At 56.0% G+C, this 15,176-nt stretch overlaps 2 protein-coding genes across 8 annotated transcripts in view; one reads left to right on the top strand and one right to left on the bottom strand.

Moving 5' to 3' along the window:
- The window catches only part of TTC21A (tetratricopeptide repeat domain 21A), a 34,352-nt gene extending 30,342 nt beyond the window's left edge, over positions 1 to 4,010 (top strand). For 2 of the 3 annotated variants that reach the window (XM_067754033.1, XM_067754032.1), the window contains exon 29: positions 3 to 2,099. The gene's annotated coding sequence lies outside the window, so the exon portion shown is untranslated. Of the gene's footprint in view, positions 1 to 2; positions 2,100 to 3,839 lie in introns of those variants that run through there. The other variant, XR_010946967.1, reaches the window with a different exon arrangement.
- CSRNP1 (cysteine and serine rich nuclear protein 1) lies at positions 2,093 to 14,285 on the bottom strand. Of its 5 annotated transcripts, none has more exons than XM_067754041.1 (5): positions 14,126 to 14,285; positions 7,500 to 7,751; positions 5,165 to 5,424; positions 4,346 to 4,660; positions 2,093 to 4,250 (listed from the first exon to the last, which is right to left on the bottom strand). In XM_067754041.1, exons 2-5 carry the CDS (start codon positions 7,711 to 7,713, stop codon positions 3,270 to 3,272), a joined length of 1,770 nt encoding a protein of 589 aa, XP_067610142.1. In that variant the 5' UTR covers positions 7,714 to 7,751; positions 14,126 to 14,285; the 3' UTR covers positions 2,093 to 3,269. The 5 variants fall into 5 exon arrangements, with proteins under 5 accessions (XP_067610142.1, XP_067610146.1, XP_067610145.1 ...); XM_067754045.1 differs by lacking the exon at positions 14,126 to 14,285 and adding an exon at positions 9,910 to 10,279; XM_067754044.1 differs by lacking the exon at positions 14,126 to 14,285 and adding an exon at positions 8,612 to 9,903.
- Between the last annotated feature and the right edge of the window lie 891 nt (positions 14,286 to 15,176).

Below are 15,176 nucleotides of genomic sequence, written 5' to 3'. Positions count from 1 at the left end.
AGGATGGCAGTAATGGGCCAGTCTGACCTCAGGGGAAGGAACTCTGAACTGGGAGTCAGGAGGCCTAGAATCTCCCTGTGTGACCTTCCCCTCTGGGTATGTGTCCCCATCTGTGGCAGGAAATTAGACTAGATCTCTGTGTTCCCAAATCATGGTACAAATGCCTGCTAATGATACACAGCAAACATTTGAAAGTTTAATAACTATGTGTTTAAGTATCATCCTTATAGAAAAAATAGTACAACAAACTCATGAATTTGCGGGTGCTGTTACGTAGAATGGTTCTAACTTTTAAGCATATTGATATAATTGATATAAAGTAAAATACTTAGTATGAGTAGAATGCAGATATGGCAGAGTTTTCAAGATAAGTTGTCCAGTGACTAAGGTTTGGGAACAGTGAACGGGTAAAGGTCCCTTCTAGAACAGCCTAAGTCATCCCTGATGGCTGCGAGCCTTGTCTTTATAACATATTGCTGATCTTGTGCATGGCCTTTTGGTATGAGTCAGTGATCTGGAATGTTTTCCCCGGGTTACCACCATCCTTCCTATGGGAAGCCAGCTGCCTTTATTATGACCTGCTTTACAACCTAGTTTCTTGGGGTGGATTATGTTGAGAAAAAAACCCAAGTGACCCTGGGGCCCTAGATGGGGAGTGGGTAGGCTCAGTCCAGCCATGGGCTGTGGCCACGGGATAGGAGCCTGCAGGGGCTTCCAGCCAGAGTATTGGAGCTGTCGGGGGCTGCCACCCAGACCCCCAGGCTGGCCAGAGCAGAGCCTCAGGACCCTTGGAGAGACCCAGGTTTTGGATCATGCGTGCTGGAGCAATCTCTACAATAGGGCTCCCAGGGATCAGTGAGAGGGGCCACGAGACAACTTGATGCACCAGAATACTCCACCCTGAGATGCCTAAGACCTGGCTGTCCCTGCCTAAGCTGGTACCAGGGACAGGTGGCCCCACCATAGCCCGGACTCCAAGCCATGAGTTCTCTAACGGCCACTCCACTGACGACATGACCACGTGACTATGTCTACACATATCCTGAGGCAAGCGATAGATACCTAAAGGGTGACAGAACTGGCAAAAAAAGAGGATAAAACATACAGAAATAGAGCAGACACATGAAAACAGAATGGGAAGTCAGACACGCACCTGAGGCTTACATGTTCCAGGCACTCCTCTGAGCACTGGGTGCGTATAACTGAGCAAGCTTGTGAGGTAAGCAGTGTTATTATTTGGACAATACGGGGGACACCCAGGCACAGAGAGGGGAAGTAATTTGCATAAGTCACCTCACTAGTTAGTATAAGAGCTGGGATTCAAACCCTGGGACTCTGGGTCTGTGCTCTTAACCAGTAAGCCATAGAGAGGAAATAAGGCGTTCCCAGCATAGGCAGAGAATTAGAGCAAGAAAAGGGAGACCCAAGTCAGGTCTTTTTGGTGACCCCTCCTAGCATTTGTATAAATCATTATTATTCCTAGAGGGGAGGTCAACCTTGCTCCTCAGGCCCCCAGACTGGGGCCTCCTGGGGCAGGGTGCAGCCTGCTCTTCTGGCCTTTGGCCCAAGCTGCCAGGGACAGGTCAGACAGGTCTGGCTGGTGCAGATGGATGAGGTTCTGCAGCTTCTGGTGCTCAGGTCCCCAAGGACCTCAGCCACTCAGTCCCACATAAGGCCTGCACCAGCCATATCCCACTGCCCGCTTCACCCTCGAGGCCAGGCCCCAGCTCAGTACGGGTGAGTGGGAAGAAGTAAGCCCACACCCATCCCACACAGACAGCCCTGTCCCAGAAGACTGCCCTGCTGCTCCCCACCACCATCCAGGTGACCACTGGAGATGGCTTCATCCAAGGGGAAAACTGCTCCATCGGCCCGGCCAGCCTCTTCTCACTGGCTTCCTGTCTCTGAGTTGACTGGCTGGCATGGAAAGAGGCCCAGTGTCCCCCACTTCTATCCCCAACACAGCCTCAATGTCCATACTGCCCAGCAGGGCCTGCCTCCCCCTCCCCCTCCCTCCTCCCTGCCACCTGAGGGTGTACCTGTGCTCCTGGTCCCACAAATGTGCTCCCAGATCCACAAACACAGACCACACTGAAAAATAGAGCCTCTTTATTGGTACCTGTAAGCTCAGGTACAAGGTGTTCCCACAAGCTCGCAGGCTGGCAAGGCCTCCTAGGCAAGAGGGCAGGCCCAGAGCCTGGGCTTCTTGGCACAGACACAGAAAAATGAATAAATTACAGTTCTAATACTCAGGGACAATATAGAAACTATGATGCGAAATTCAACATCTGCAAACAAAGGGCATGAAAGCCATAAGGAGCCACCCCTCGCCCCTGGCCAACTGGCCTTAGGGTACAGGCAGGTGGACCAGGCTGGAGTGCGTGCCTGGAAAGCCCTGAGTGGTCAGGGGCGTGCTACAGGCCCTGGGGCAGCCCCTTGCCCTCTCTGGGCCTCCTGCTTCCCCCTCCTACATTGATGGGCTTGGAATAAAAGCTGCAGCCTTTGGGGAGGGGGAAGATGGGGCAGAGGACAGGAAGGAGAGGGGGCTGCGTGGGGCAGAAGAGGGTTTTGGTCACGGTTGGTCAGCCCAGCCCCTCCCCCTGCCCAGATGCTGTCCCAGGCCAGCTCCGGCTTGCTCAGCCAGCCGGAGCAGGGCAGCTGCCACATTAGAGAGAGGGCTCAAATCCATGCCTGGTCTACAGCAAAGCCCCGGCAAGGGCAGGGCTGCAGGACTAAAAGGCAAAGGGACTCGCAGGGGTCTGTGCCCCACCCCAACCCTAGCATTGCCTGCCAGCCACCTAGTCTCCAAATAAATTATGGAAATAAATTATAGTCTTCACAGTCCAGAGGATTCAGCCACCCATGAGTCTAGGGCTCAGGGTGGCAGAAGAAGCCTTAAGAAGTGGCTGATTTCAGCCCTGTGTGGCTGTCTTTGGGCTTAGGAACATCATACAAGACCGAAAAGGAGTCTGCAAAGCTCCAGGGGAGCCACATTTCTTCCTGCTCCTGGCACGGCCATGGAAGTGGAAGAGAGGGTGTGGGCATATGGGGGACCAGGCGGCTGAAAGGGGAAGTGCCCCCCCGTCCCGCTTCAGCACAGAAGGTTACAAAAATAAATAAATAAATCCAGAGTGTTGCATGAAAATTAGGAGTGCCCACATGGGAGCCAGCCAATGGGAGACCGTTACATACAGGCAGACCTCAGGGAGCCCCCAATTACAACGAAGCAGCAACAGGGCTCTTGGGGCCGGGAAAAGGCACCCTAACCCTCACACAGACACAGGCTCCACCAGCGACGCTGGGGCAGTGTCCTCAAACAACTGGCCGTCCATGAAGGGAGCCAGGGCCTCGGCGGCTGGCTCAGACAAGCCCATGATGGACTCCAGGAAGCACGTGCTGGCGTCCCCAGGGGGAGAAAAGGCAGGCAGGGCGAAGTGGGCTGCCTCGAGGTTGTCCAGGCTATCAGACACCTTTTGGGAGGTGTAGTGGGGCCCCAGACTGTAGTCTGGCAGGGCCTGGAGCAGCTTGAAGGAGTCACAGGAGGACAAGCTCAGGTCCACTGAGCTGCTCTGGCTGGCATCCGTGATGGCTGGCACCGGGGGGCCGGGGAGGCTGCCTTCCCCCAAGCTTTCAAGGCCACTATTGAGGAGGCAGCTGGCATCCAGGTTGGCGTTTTCATCCAGGATGCCTGACGCGAGGCTGGAGCTGGAATAGCTGTGGGTCCAGCTGGCCAGGCCAGTGGGGTCACCGGTACCAAAGATGTCAGCTGGGTGGAAGCAGCTGAGGTTGTCCAGGCTGCCCACACCCCCTTCCTCCTCCTCCTCCCCCTCTCCACCCAGGTCAGAGTCACTGAAGCTCAGGATCCGAGCCAGGCTGTCATCGTCCACTCCGGGCTGGAAGCCGGGGCCGGGCAGGGCCGGGTGGGCAGAGCCACTGGGTGCCTCGCTGCTGCTCGATGCTGTGGACGAATCGGTCATGTCGCTGCTGCAGCTGTTGTCTCCCAGCTCGCTGCTCACGGGGGGCTTGGCCAGTGGGAACGTGGGGGCCAGGACCTGCTCGCTGGGGCTGAATGCGGCACCCTGGGCCGGGGCCTCCAGCTCCCCAAGGCTCTCGGCCCCCTGCTCCAGCTGCAGGCGGGTGAGCGTGTGAATGAAATGGGTCTGAACTCGCGCCTGATTAAATTCCACACGGCCCTTAGGGTTCTCACAGCCCTCTCTGCAGCAACCACAGGGGAACGCTGTGTGGTCCATCTGCAAAGAAAGCAGAGGTGCAGGTGAGGATCCGGCGGAGCCCGGAGAAGGCCCTGACTCAGGCTCGCCTTCCCAGCCCCGCCTGGCTCCCGTACCTGGCACTTGATGCCCGCCAGGCTACAGCTGCAGGTCTCAGGGTCACAGACCCTGTCACAGCGACAGCCACAGTCCTCCCGGGACTGGCGCAGGGCCTGCAGCTCTCGCTTCTCCTCACGATCGATCCTCCGCACGCCCGAGGCCCGCAGCAGAGCCCGCCGCTTCCGGGCTGGGTAGGGCTGGAGGAAGGTCATTTCCTCCAACTGGCCACCTGCCACGGCCACTGCCAAATCCTCCTCCACAGAGGCATCATCTATGGTGTCCACTGTAAGCGGCAGGCTGGCCTCCGTCTTGGGTATCCCGGCCTCCGAAAGCTGTGTCCAGAGAAGAGAGGAGAGACGTGAGAGGCAGACACGGATGCAGTTTCTGGCAGCATCGGTCACTTGATAAATACCCCCCTGCCACGTGCTTACTCTCTCTGGGCTGGGCACTGTGGATGCCATAGTGAATGGAACAGCCAAGAAAATACCCTTAGGGCGTTTGCAAACAGGTTTCGTATTCATGTTATTCCCCAGTCCGTGGACAAACCCCCTCCCCCAGACAGATACACCGACCCCCGATGTCCCATCCACTCCCCCTTCCCAGTGAGGTCAGGCATATTCAGGCACCACGTCCCCAGCCCTGCAGCAAACAGGAGACCTTCTATACCCATCTGCCTGCAGATAATTTGGCAGCAAACCCTGATCAGGCCAATCACAGCCCCACAGGCCTCCCACAAACACAACAAGCAAATCGGCATCCACCCTGACACCTGTCCCCCCAAGGCTAGGACTTCAGAGCAACTCCTAGGGCGAGGGCCATGCAGAGGGTCTCCCCACCTTCCATCTCAGCGCCTCCAGCTTCTCCTCCTTCAAGCGTAGGCGCAGCTTCTCTTGCCGTGCCCGGGCTTGCTCCTGCGTAAACTCGGCCAGGGAGAAGCAGCGGTAGGCACTGTGGCGGGAGGCCATACCCAGGGTGCAGCCGCCGCGGCTGGGCACACTGGTGAAGCCCTGGCACCGAGGGAAGTAGAAGACAGTGATGCCATCGAAGGCTACCCGGCCTGGGCGCTTCCGGGGGGCCCGCTTCAGGATGGACAGGGCTGGAAGGCAGGCAGGGGAGGGGCGGGCATTAGTTCTCTGTGAGGCAGGGCCTAACCCCCAGGAGGTGATGCTGAACCCTCTCTCCTCACACCCCTCATACCCCAAAAAAGACATGGATCTGAGCCTAGGAGCCGGCCTGGCCGAGACTGGAGCTGGTAAAATGCAACATCACCCTATGTCAACACTGGCTCATTGTTATTTACCAGTCCAAATGAGAGCAGTAAATATCTTTCCCATCTTTAGTAGCCATTTACAGTTCCCCTGCACAGTTTTCTATAGTTCTTTTTTTTTTTTTTTTTTTCAGTGGGGGGGCGGTGAGTGCCATGCGGCATGCGGGATCTTAGTTACCTGACCAGGGATGGAACCCGTGCCCCCTGCAGTGGAAGCACGGAGTCTTAACCACTGGGCCACCAGGGAAGTCCCTCTATAGTTCTTAAAAAATTTATTTGTAGGAGCTTTTTATATATACTCAATATTAGACATTAATCATCTAACCTATCTGTGCAAATATTTTAGTCCTTTTTTTTAACATCTTTATTGGAGTATAGTTGCTTTACAATGTTGTGTTAGTTTCTGCTAGTCCTTTATTTTTGCTTGTGGGCTTTTACGAAATAATTTCTAAGGTTTATATAATCAAAAGTATATTGAGCTCTTCCTTTATAGCTTCTGTATTTTGCAACAAGCTTAGAAAGGTCTACTCTTTATAAGTTATTAAGTATGTTGATTAGTAAGCTATGTATTGGCATATTCAATATATATATTGGTATACTATTGATTTTTATTAGGTTGAACCATAAGAAGTTACCATGAAATAATCAAATCTTAGCAATTCCATATATTTAAACTTAATATATTAATTTTGTACCCAGCTACCTGAGGGAATTCCCTTCTAATAGGTTTTCTGTATACATATTCTTGAATTTATCATGTAGTCGAACACCTGCAAATCATGGCAATTTTGCCTGCCCCAATCCAGTATATTTCTCATTCTCTTTGCTAACTGAATTGTCTAGCACTTCCTGAATAATGTCAACTAACAGTGGTGACAGACAGTGTCCTCATCTTGTTCCTGACTAAGTGGGACTGCTTCCAGTATTTCCTCATTAATTGTAATGCCAGGTTTTAGGTTGAGACATATTTTTTTTTATCATTTAAGGTAGAATTTACTTATTCTTATCATACAGAGGGTCTTATCTGGAAGGAATATTACATGTTATCAAATATTCTTTCAGTATCTACAGCGGCTCTTATATTTTTCCTCCTCTGACATAGTCATTTGGTAAACTATATTGATTAGATTTTATAGTATTAAACCACCCTTGTATTTCCAAAGTAAACCCATAGTAGTTTAGTCAGTTAATGTACTGTTAGATTCTATCTGGTAAAAATTATACTTTCTCATGTATAATGTACAGATATGCATATAGTACATAAATAGACATATCTGTGGTATTAAGACATCATGGTGGGGAGGATCAGGGAGAAAATGTCTCAGTGGGCTCCTTGGGGTTTGGGGTGCAATAATGAAAAATAAGGTTGAGAAACACTGCTCTAGGGCCATCTTTGTCAGTTTGGAATCAGACTTACGCAAGCTTGAAAAAGTAACTGGGAAAAAACCTTTTCACTGCGTTCAGGCAAAGCCAAACAGCGTTTTGCTAGGCGAGGGACCGGCCTGACAGGCCCCTCAGCACAGAAGCGTGGGGTGTGGGACTCGGGCAGTTCAGCTGGTAGAGGATAGGGAGCCAGCTGGAGAAACAAAACAGGAACTGAGGGACAGAGCTGGGTGGGAAGGCCCCAGGGCCACTGAGGAGCCCTGCCCTGAACATGATGACTTATAAGCTGGAGAGTCCCAAGGTTAAAGGTGAATGCAGCTGGACCCAAGTGCCTCTGGACAGGGGGCATTCCCGAGTGACCCCTGTAGGACAGGAAGTGGATGAGGTGGGGAGTCAAGTAGGGAAGCTAAAGCCATGGGGACACGACCTCCAGAGGCCAGAACGACTTCATCAGGGCCCCCCAATTTCATCTTCAGGAAGGAAAGAGGGGTGTAATGCGTTCCCAGGGTGAAGGGACTCACGGGTGAAACTTCGGGGGCCACAGAAGTTGCGGTCAGGCAAGGGCATCTGATCCCAGGGGCCTTCCTCATCCGAGTCCCAAGACGGGGAGGCCGAAGAGCTCGGGGAGCAGGAGGGAGAGTGGCGGCCCGAGGAGGACAAAGAGGAGGAGGACGAGCAGAGTGAGGAGGAGTCCTCATCCAGCTGGTCGAACTTCCTCTTCAGCAGCCCAGTCATGGTGGTGAGGGGTACTCTGGGGTCTGGGCACAGACAGCCTGGAACAGGAAGGGGAAAGCTCTAGATGGCAGGCCTGAGGGCGGAGGTGGGCACCCAGCCCTGGTCATCACCTCTCCCACCCACCCTCCAAGGCAACCCAGGCCCTCCCCAAGGAGCCCTACGTGCCAGGGCCACATCTCTAGTTGGCTTCTTTGCACCAGACGGAGCACTGAGATCCAAACCCTCGTCTTGGCCCTTACAGACTCCCGCCACCTCTGCCCCAAAGCCCTCCTGGGACAGCACCGGGCACCTTCCCCTCTACCTCCTGTAACCCACCTACATGCACGCACACGCCAGACCGACAGATGGACCGACAGACCTCAGCCTGGCCACGCTCATTCCCCGGCAGGAATCCTGGGGCTGACTCACTGGCTGGGTGATTCACACAGCTGCATCTGTGTGCCTTTGTGTGTGTGAGGCTGGGCGCACGCCGACAGCCTGCACGGCCCTCGTACAGTGGCTCTTCCTCCTCCTCCTCCTGCCCCTAGCACACCCACAGACACGCCACCCGCACACCCCAGCCACGGGCCCTCGTTAGGGGTCAGGCTGACCAGGACTCAGGGAACAGCGTGGCTTTGACACCAGCCCCGATTTCCAGCGTCCAACTTCCCTGTGATGGAGCTGCTCGGACTCTCCCTTAGAAACCCCCGCCCACAAGAGAAGTCCCCGGTCTCCAGGCCTGACTGGGGCCAGAGCCACCTGGGCTCTGTGTCTCTTTAGCATCTCCTATTTGATCTTCAAAATTCACCTTCATCTTGCCTTCCACTCCAATATCTAACCCTGTTTGTTTGAAATAACTTCCTAGGGAAATTCTTTTCTCCCCTTAAAAAAAAAAAAACCCTCTTCTAGTAAAACTGACCGGCCAAGACGACGCTCTCCCGTCCGTAGCTGGGTGACTTGGAGCACCCCAGGATACACTGCTCGCTGTGTCTCCCCTTTAAGGGTCTCAGCCCTCCACAGGAGTGCAACCAGAGATTCCCACAGCTTGGCTGGCCTCAACCGAGTGGGGGGCACTTGGGGCTCCTTCCCTTAAATGCTGCAGCAAATAACAACCCCTTCCACTGCTTGGGAATCCCCAAAGGACTCGGCCCTTAGGGCTGAGCCCAGCTACCTTGTCTCTCTGTGCCTCTCACCAGGAGGAAGGGGAAACGATGCAGAGGCCCCAGTGCTGGGGAGCCCCTCCCCCACTGCCATCACAGGAAATGAGAGTGAACAGGAAAAACCAACCAGAAGGCTGGCGATCTCCCCTACTCAGGTGTCCTTTCTAAACACCCGTATCCCCGTTTGCCTAGCCTTCCACAAAGTCTGTGGATCCCAGACCCAGGCAGTATGCCGTCAACCAACTTGCTAGATGAAATTCATCCCAGGGACAGCCTCTCCCCACAGGCACATGAGCAGCAAGAGAAGCTCCCCGACTTGCCAACCCTCCAACAACAACGGTCCCAGGGAAGGAGGACGCACAGGTGTTTCCGGGGGCTTCTCAGCAAACAGTTTCTCAGGCTTGGCACCAGCCCCCACCCCCCAGGGTCAAACCACAAACAAACACAACCCAGCTCTCAGCTGACCTGAAGGCTCTCACAGGAGATGCGGGAACTCATGGCCGAGAGGCAGGCATACACACACATTTACACAAGCAGACAGCACAGAGGCACCCAGACACAGAAACACACAAGGACAAACCACAACCCACGCATCCTGTCCCCACCACAATCCTGTTGGGAGACCCCATCCTTTCCCAAACTCCAGATGCTGTCTACAGGGTGCTGAATGCTGTCCTAATCACACACCTAAGCCTGAGATTCCCCCGAACCAAAGGCTCACTTGGTCTCTCTGCCTGGCCATCCCTTAGAAACAAAATTCTGCAGGCCCCAAATCGAACCCCTTGTCTCTGTTCCCCACCCCCCATGCCATCTGTTCCTCTTCCTGTGTTCCCTATCTTAGTAACAGCACTGCCACCCACCCACTTACTCAAGCCAGAAACCTGCAGTCATCCTCAACTCCTTCCTGTCTCCCTCCATCCACATCCAGTCACCCAGTCCTGGAAGTACACATTAGCTCATTTAAGCCACACAAGGCCAGGCACAGACTTGGTAGGTATCACGGAGGCCACCCAGCATAGTGTTAAGAAAACCTTGGCTCCAGAACCAGACTGCTTACATTCGAACCCTGTCTTGGCTATCAGTTGGCTGGGTGACCCTGGGCAAGTTCCTTAACTTCTCTGTGTCTTCAATTCTTTGTCTTACAACCTCACAGGGATGGGAAGTTTATGTGAATCATTACATGCCAGGTTCTTAGAACAGTGGTAAATGCTTGGTGAATGTGTCATTCTACACTGAGAAAAAAAGAAAGAGCTCCTGGATACACACAATACAGATGGATCTCACTGATATCATGTTGAGTGACGGAAGCCAGACACAAGATTACATGTGAATGAAGTTCAAGAAAAGGCAAACCCAATCAGTGATGATAAACCCAATCAGTGATGATACAGTTCAGAATCGTGGTTATCCAGCAAGTGGGAAGGGCATGCACTGGGGACAGTCATGAGGGAATTTTCCCGGGGTGGGGGGGCGGGGGGCGGGGGTGAGGGGTGTCTAGAAATATTCTATGTTGATCTGGGTGGTGGTTCCATGAGTGTCTAAAACATCTCACTGTACACATAAGATTCATATACTTTGTGCATTTTACGTATGTCACCTTCAATTCTGTAAGTCTGTTACCCCTATGTCTCTGTTCCACTGCTACTACCCATGTCCCCTGCCTCTGTTTCTTCCCTCTGCCCGCAGCCACTCTTTACCCTACAGCTAGAGTGATCTTATTAAACCGCGTGTTTATCTACTGCCACCCCCATGCAGAAAATCATTCCCTAAGGGGAGCCCTTAGGATCAAGTCCACAATTCCACAAGTCCACAAAGAGGCTGATAAAGGCCTGGCTGCTGCCTCCCCTCCAGATTCATCATGCAAGACTCTCCCCAGCCCCCTCACTTTATACTCCAGCTGAACTTGCAGTTGCCCAAATGGCCATGACCTGCTCACCTCCTGGCCTTTGCACAAGCTGGAACCCAGCCTCACTCCCCTTTAGAAGTCATCTCCAAGAAGGCCTCCCTGAAACCCTCACTCCTCCCCACTACATGACTCTCTGGGCTCCCGCGGGCTCTGGGATTCCCCCATCGCAGCCCTTACGGCCCCTTCCTGCAATGGCCTCACTGCTCATCTCCCTCATGCCAGGCTGAAGGCCTCTCGGCCTGATCGGCACTGTGCCTGTGCCTGGAATAGAGTCTGGCACAGAGAAGCCTCCTGAGGACCATCAGAGGTAGGCAGCTGACGCTGCAGATCAGGTATACACAGAGAAACAATTTAGGCACAGTGTGCCCTCCTCCTGCTCCTGTCACAGTTAGTTGGAGGGGAGGACGTGCCCATCCCCCAACCTGTGCCTGAGGGTTTGAGCAAGAATAGCACCCAGAAGGGGGTAGCTCTGAGAGCAGGAAAAGGAAGCTCAGGCTGCAGGCAGGTGCCAACACAGGCATCTCAGGAGGTTCCCCAAGAGTAAACAAATAGAAGGAGTGTTAAGGAAGCAGGTTCAAGCCAGACACCCTGGCTCTGCCTCAGGGATGTCTACAGACTGGGAGCTTAAGGTGAGGGGGTTATAAACTCCAAGGCTGCAGACAGGGAAACGGGGACACAGGAAAGCTACAGCCCGTGGTGCAGGTTCTAATGATGAGCACCCAGCAAAATCTGCAGACCTGGAAATGGGAAATCATCTCCTCCCTGACACTGGGGAGGAGGAAGAGCCCCTGGCTCTTGTGCTCCGCCGCCCGACCTAGGGATCCAGAGGCTGAGAGAGGCAGAGGCAGATGAGACAAAAAGACTCAGCCAGAGACAGGAGAGGCCAAGTCAGAAAAGGAATGAAAGATAGTGAAAGAGTCCAAGAAAAGTGTCAGACAGTGAGTCAGAGGGTGGGGGAGGGGCCCTCAGCAGCTACCCAGGAATCAAGATCCTGACCGTGGCACGGTTCCCAGGGTGAGCACAGCCCCCTCCGAGGGTCCTGGAGGAAGGAAAAGCAATTCCCAGGAGCCTGCTCAGACAGAAATACCACACCCCCAAGGAGCCCCGGAGACAGGCCCTGAATCGAAGAGAACCAGGCTTCTTCCGGGATCTGCCTGGGCCCTGAGAATCAGGCCGTCCTGCCGTCACCACCCACAGAAGCTGACAGCCCAGGAGGAGGAGGGGTGCCTCCCCACCCTACTAGCCACAACTATCTACACACTCAGGCCACACCATGTGAGCCAAGGGAAGGCCACCTCACCCTGGATACCAGGCAAACAAAGGCTGTTTGGGGGCAGGAATCCCCAGGCCTCTGAAAAGTCACACCAACTCCTCTTCGACCACAGCTGTCCCAATGCCCTGGCCCCCAGTGAGAGCTGGTATTGAGAAGGGGGAACCTTCAGCTGCCTCCACCCTCCTTCAGGAATTTGAAGAATGTCCTTTAACCTCAGAGCCCCAGGCCTTGGCCAGGCCAGGCCAGCTCCCCCCAGTACCTGGGGTCAGATGACCTCGGATCCTCAGGAACTACTTACTGGCAGAAGGAGAGAGCACCTCGGAGCACCTCAGGCCCCCATGGGGACTGGCTAGAAAGGCAGCCAAGGCAGCCCAGAGAGGGCAGGCAGGGAGCCTTGGCACACCCCTCCCCCACCCATCCCTCCAAAAGTGATCCCCGGGGGAGGGGACAGTTCCTCAGCCTTGGCCTCCAGGGCCTGGCACTGGGGAGGTGCCAAACGTTTGCTGGCTACATGGGGCAATTGCTCCTGCAGAAAGGAAACTGCACCTGACAGAGACTGCTTCTTCCACCTAAGCAAGGCCCCCTTCACTCTCATTCATTCATTCCTTCAACAAATATTTATGGAGTGCCTAAGACGTGCCAAGCACTGTGTCACACACCTGGGCATACAGGGAGCAAGACACAGACCAGTGCTGGCCCTTTGAAGTTTTGAGTTTAGTGGGAAGGAGTATAATGAGTTACAAACCGTGCTGGGTGGTAGGATGGAGGGTGGGAGGGGTACAGCTGGGGGTGAAGACAGATCTCTTGGAGTGAAGGATGGGATGTAGGAAAAGCTCCAGAGAGAGAGGGGAGCACAGGAAGCGGGAGGGACTTGAAGAGGAAGAGGCAGAGAGATGAGGGGGAAGAGACGGCCTGGGAGGGGGCTTCAGGAGCCAGGGAGCCAGGGCTGACAGGGCAGGCTTTAGCCTGAGGGCACAGGAAGCCACAGAAGGGTTGAAGTAGGGAGTGACAATACCAGATTTGCATTTTAAAAAGATGGCTCAGCAAGGGACAGAAGGGGGTGTGGCCGGTTGGACCAAGCTGCCAGAGCTAGATGAGAGATGACAGGCCAAAGGCTTAGGAGAAAGGGGAAGGGAACCCGGTGACCTCTGGAGGTGGGGACCAAAGAAGGCAGTGATGATGAGGATTTGGGGGTAAGCTATGAGTTCCGCTCTAGAGGACTGTGAGACATCTGAGTGGAGGTGTCGAGTGGGCAGTGGAGCCCGGGAGGGACCCCCTTGTGTCAGGAGTGTGGGCTGTGTGTGACTGTGCCAGGGAGCAGGAGTGACTAAGTGTGTGACGGCTGCTGTAGTGTGGGCATCTCAACAGTGCCGTGCCGGTGTAAGGGCCCCCGGGAGGGGAAACTGAGGACCTGTAGGAAGTACGTGCTGGGGAGGGAGCCGTGCGTGGGGGAAGCCTACATGTGCCCGCGGGTGGCCGGTGTAGCTGCACCCATGACTCACAGCGGTGGCCTCTGCGTGTGACGGTGACTGACAAACAGGTGAGCGTACGACACAATCCCTCCTCCTCCCTCCCTCCCGGGGTCCGTGACTCACGGAGTCTCACTCCACTCTCACCCCTCCACTCCCTCCCTGACTGACGCCGGGCACTCGCCGCAGCCCCGGCACCCGCCCCCGGGGGGAGCCCGAGGAGGAAGGCGACAAATGTCACCTGCTCCGGCCACGCGAGGAACTTCTGAAAAGTTCTCAGGCAACTGGGTCAAAAGGGAACTCACCCGCGGACGGGCGCCCGTGGCCAGCCCGCCGCCAGCGCGCAACCACGGGGCAGCCACCCGCCCCGCGCTCGGGGCGCCGGGACCTCTTGGGGTCCCGGCGGCGGGGCGGGGAGGGGGAGCGGACAACCTGAGACTGTCGCCTCCCGGTTTCCCGATCCGGACTCCGGCCGTGGCGCGCCGTCCGGGGCCGGGCTGTTCCCGCCCTGGCACCCGCTCAAAGTGGCGGGGGGCAAACGGCAGGGTTCGGGAAGCAGCGCGTCCCGTGCGGGACACCCCCTCCTCAAGGTCCCGTCGCCCGGCCCGGAGCCCACGGTGCTGACCTGCGATCCGGACGCTCGCCAAGGGCAACGCCGCGACCCACGTCCTGGCCGGGAACGCCCCCTGCGCTGCGACCCCGCGCTCGCTCGCTCGCTCGCTAGCTCGGTGGGCAGCCGTCGGCCCAGCAGCCCCTCGCTCTGCGCGTCCGGCAGCGGCGGCGGCGGCGGGAGACTGGCTGCGCCCGGCCCCGCCCGCAGCTCCGCCCTCCTCGTCAGTGGAAAACTCCGGGGCTCACGGCGCTGACGCACGCCGGGCCTCCCGCCCGCCGCCCCGCCCAGCCCCGCCCCGTGGCACCGCCCCCCCCTGCCCCGGAGGCACCGCACCTCCCGGCCCGAGCCAACTTAGCGGCCGCGGGCCTCCCTGTGGACTCTGACCCCGCGCCAGCGTCGCGGGCGCTCTCGGCCCCCAGCCTCTCCCGCGCCCCTTCGCCGCCCTACCCCGGGCCCTCTCCCGCATGCGTTCCGGGAGTCTCTGACACTCCCGGCAGGCCGAGCAGGTCGGGAAGATCCCCACCTCTGCTCGCGGCCCCCGTTTACAGATCGGTACACTGAGGCCCGGAGCAGCGCGGAGCGTCCGTCAGGCCACCCGGCGGTGGCAGAGCCCAGGCTTCCTACACGCCCTAACCGCCACCGAGCCCGAGGCAGTTTACTATAATCCCATCAAACGTTCCCTCCTCTGCCCCCTTCCTACCCCTCACCCCCAGATCGCCTGGAAAGTATACTCTGGGGATGAAACGGGTGGGGGATGGGAGTAGAGATAGGGGGTTGGGAGACAAGGTCATCCTTGGTCCCGACCTTCACCTCTGCCCATGGGCCAGAGACTCTGCAGAAGCCCTGAGCTAGGGGTTCCTATAACCAGCTTATCCCCATCCCCACCGCCACCCGATCCCTCTCTTAAAAAAGAAGAAAAAAAAAAAAGGCTGGTTTCTTCTCAGCCAAACCCTGGCCACTTAAAATGGCCCACTGCCCGCTCTGCTCCCGCCAAGGCCTTTCCTGGGTAGGGGCCAACTCTCCCAGTATTACTGCGCCGGGGAAAGTGTGTGCATGCCCCGGC

Source organism: Pseudorca crassidens, chromosome 10, assembly GCF_039906515.1.
Source record: "Pseudorca crassidens isolate mPseCra1 chromosome 10, mPseCra1.hap1, whole genome shotgun sequence".
Lineage (NCBI taxonomy): Eukaryota > Metazoa > Chordata > Mammalia > Artiodactyla > Delphinidae > Pseudorca > Pseudorca crassidens.
The sequence above is the reverse complement of the archived record's forward strand: the minus strand, read 5'-3'. Positions and strand labels throughout refer to the sequence as shown.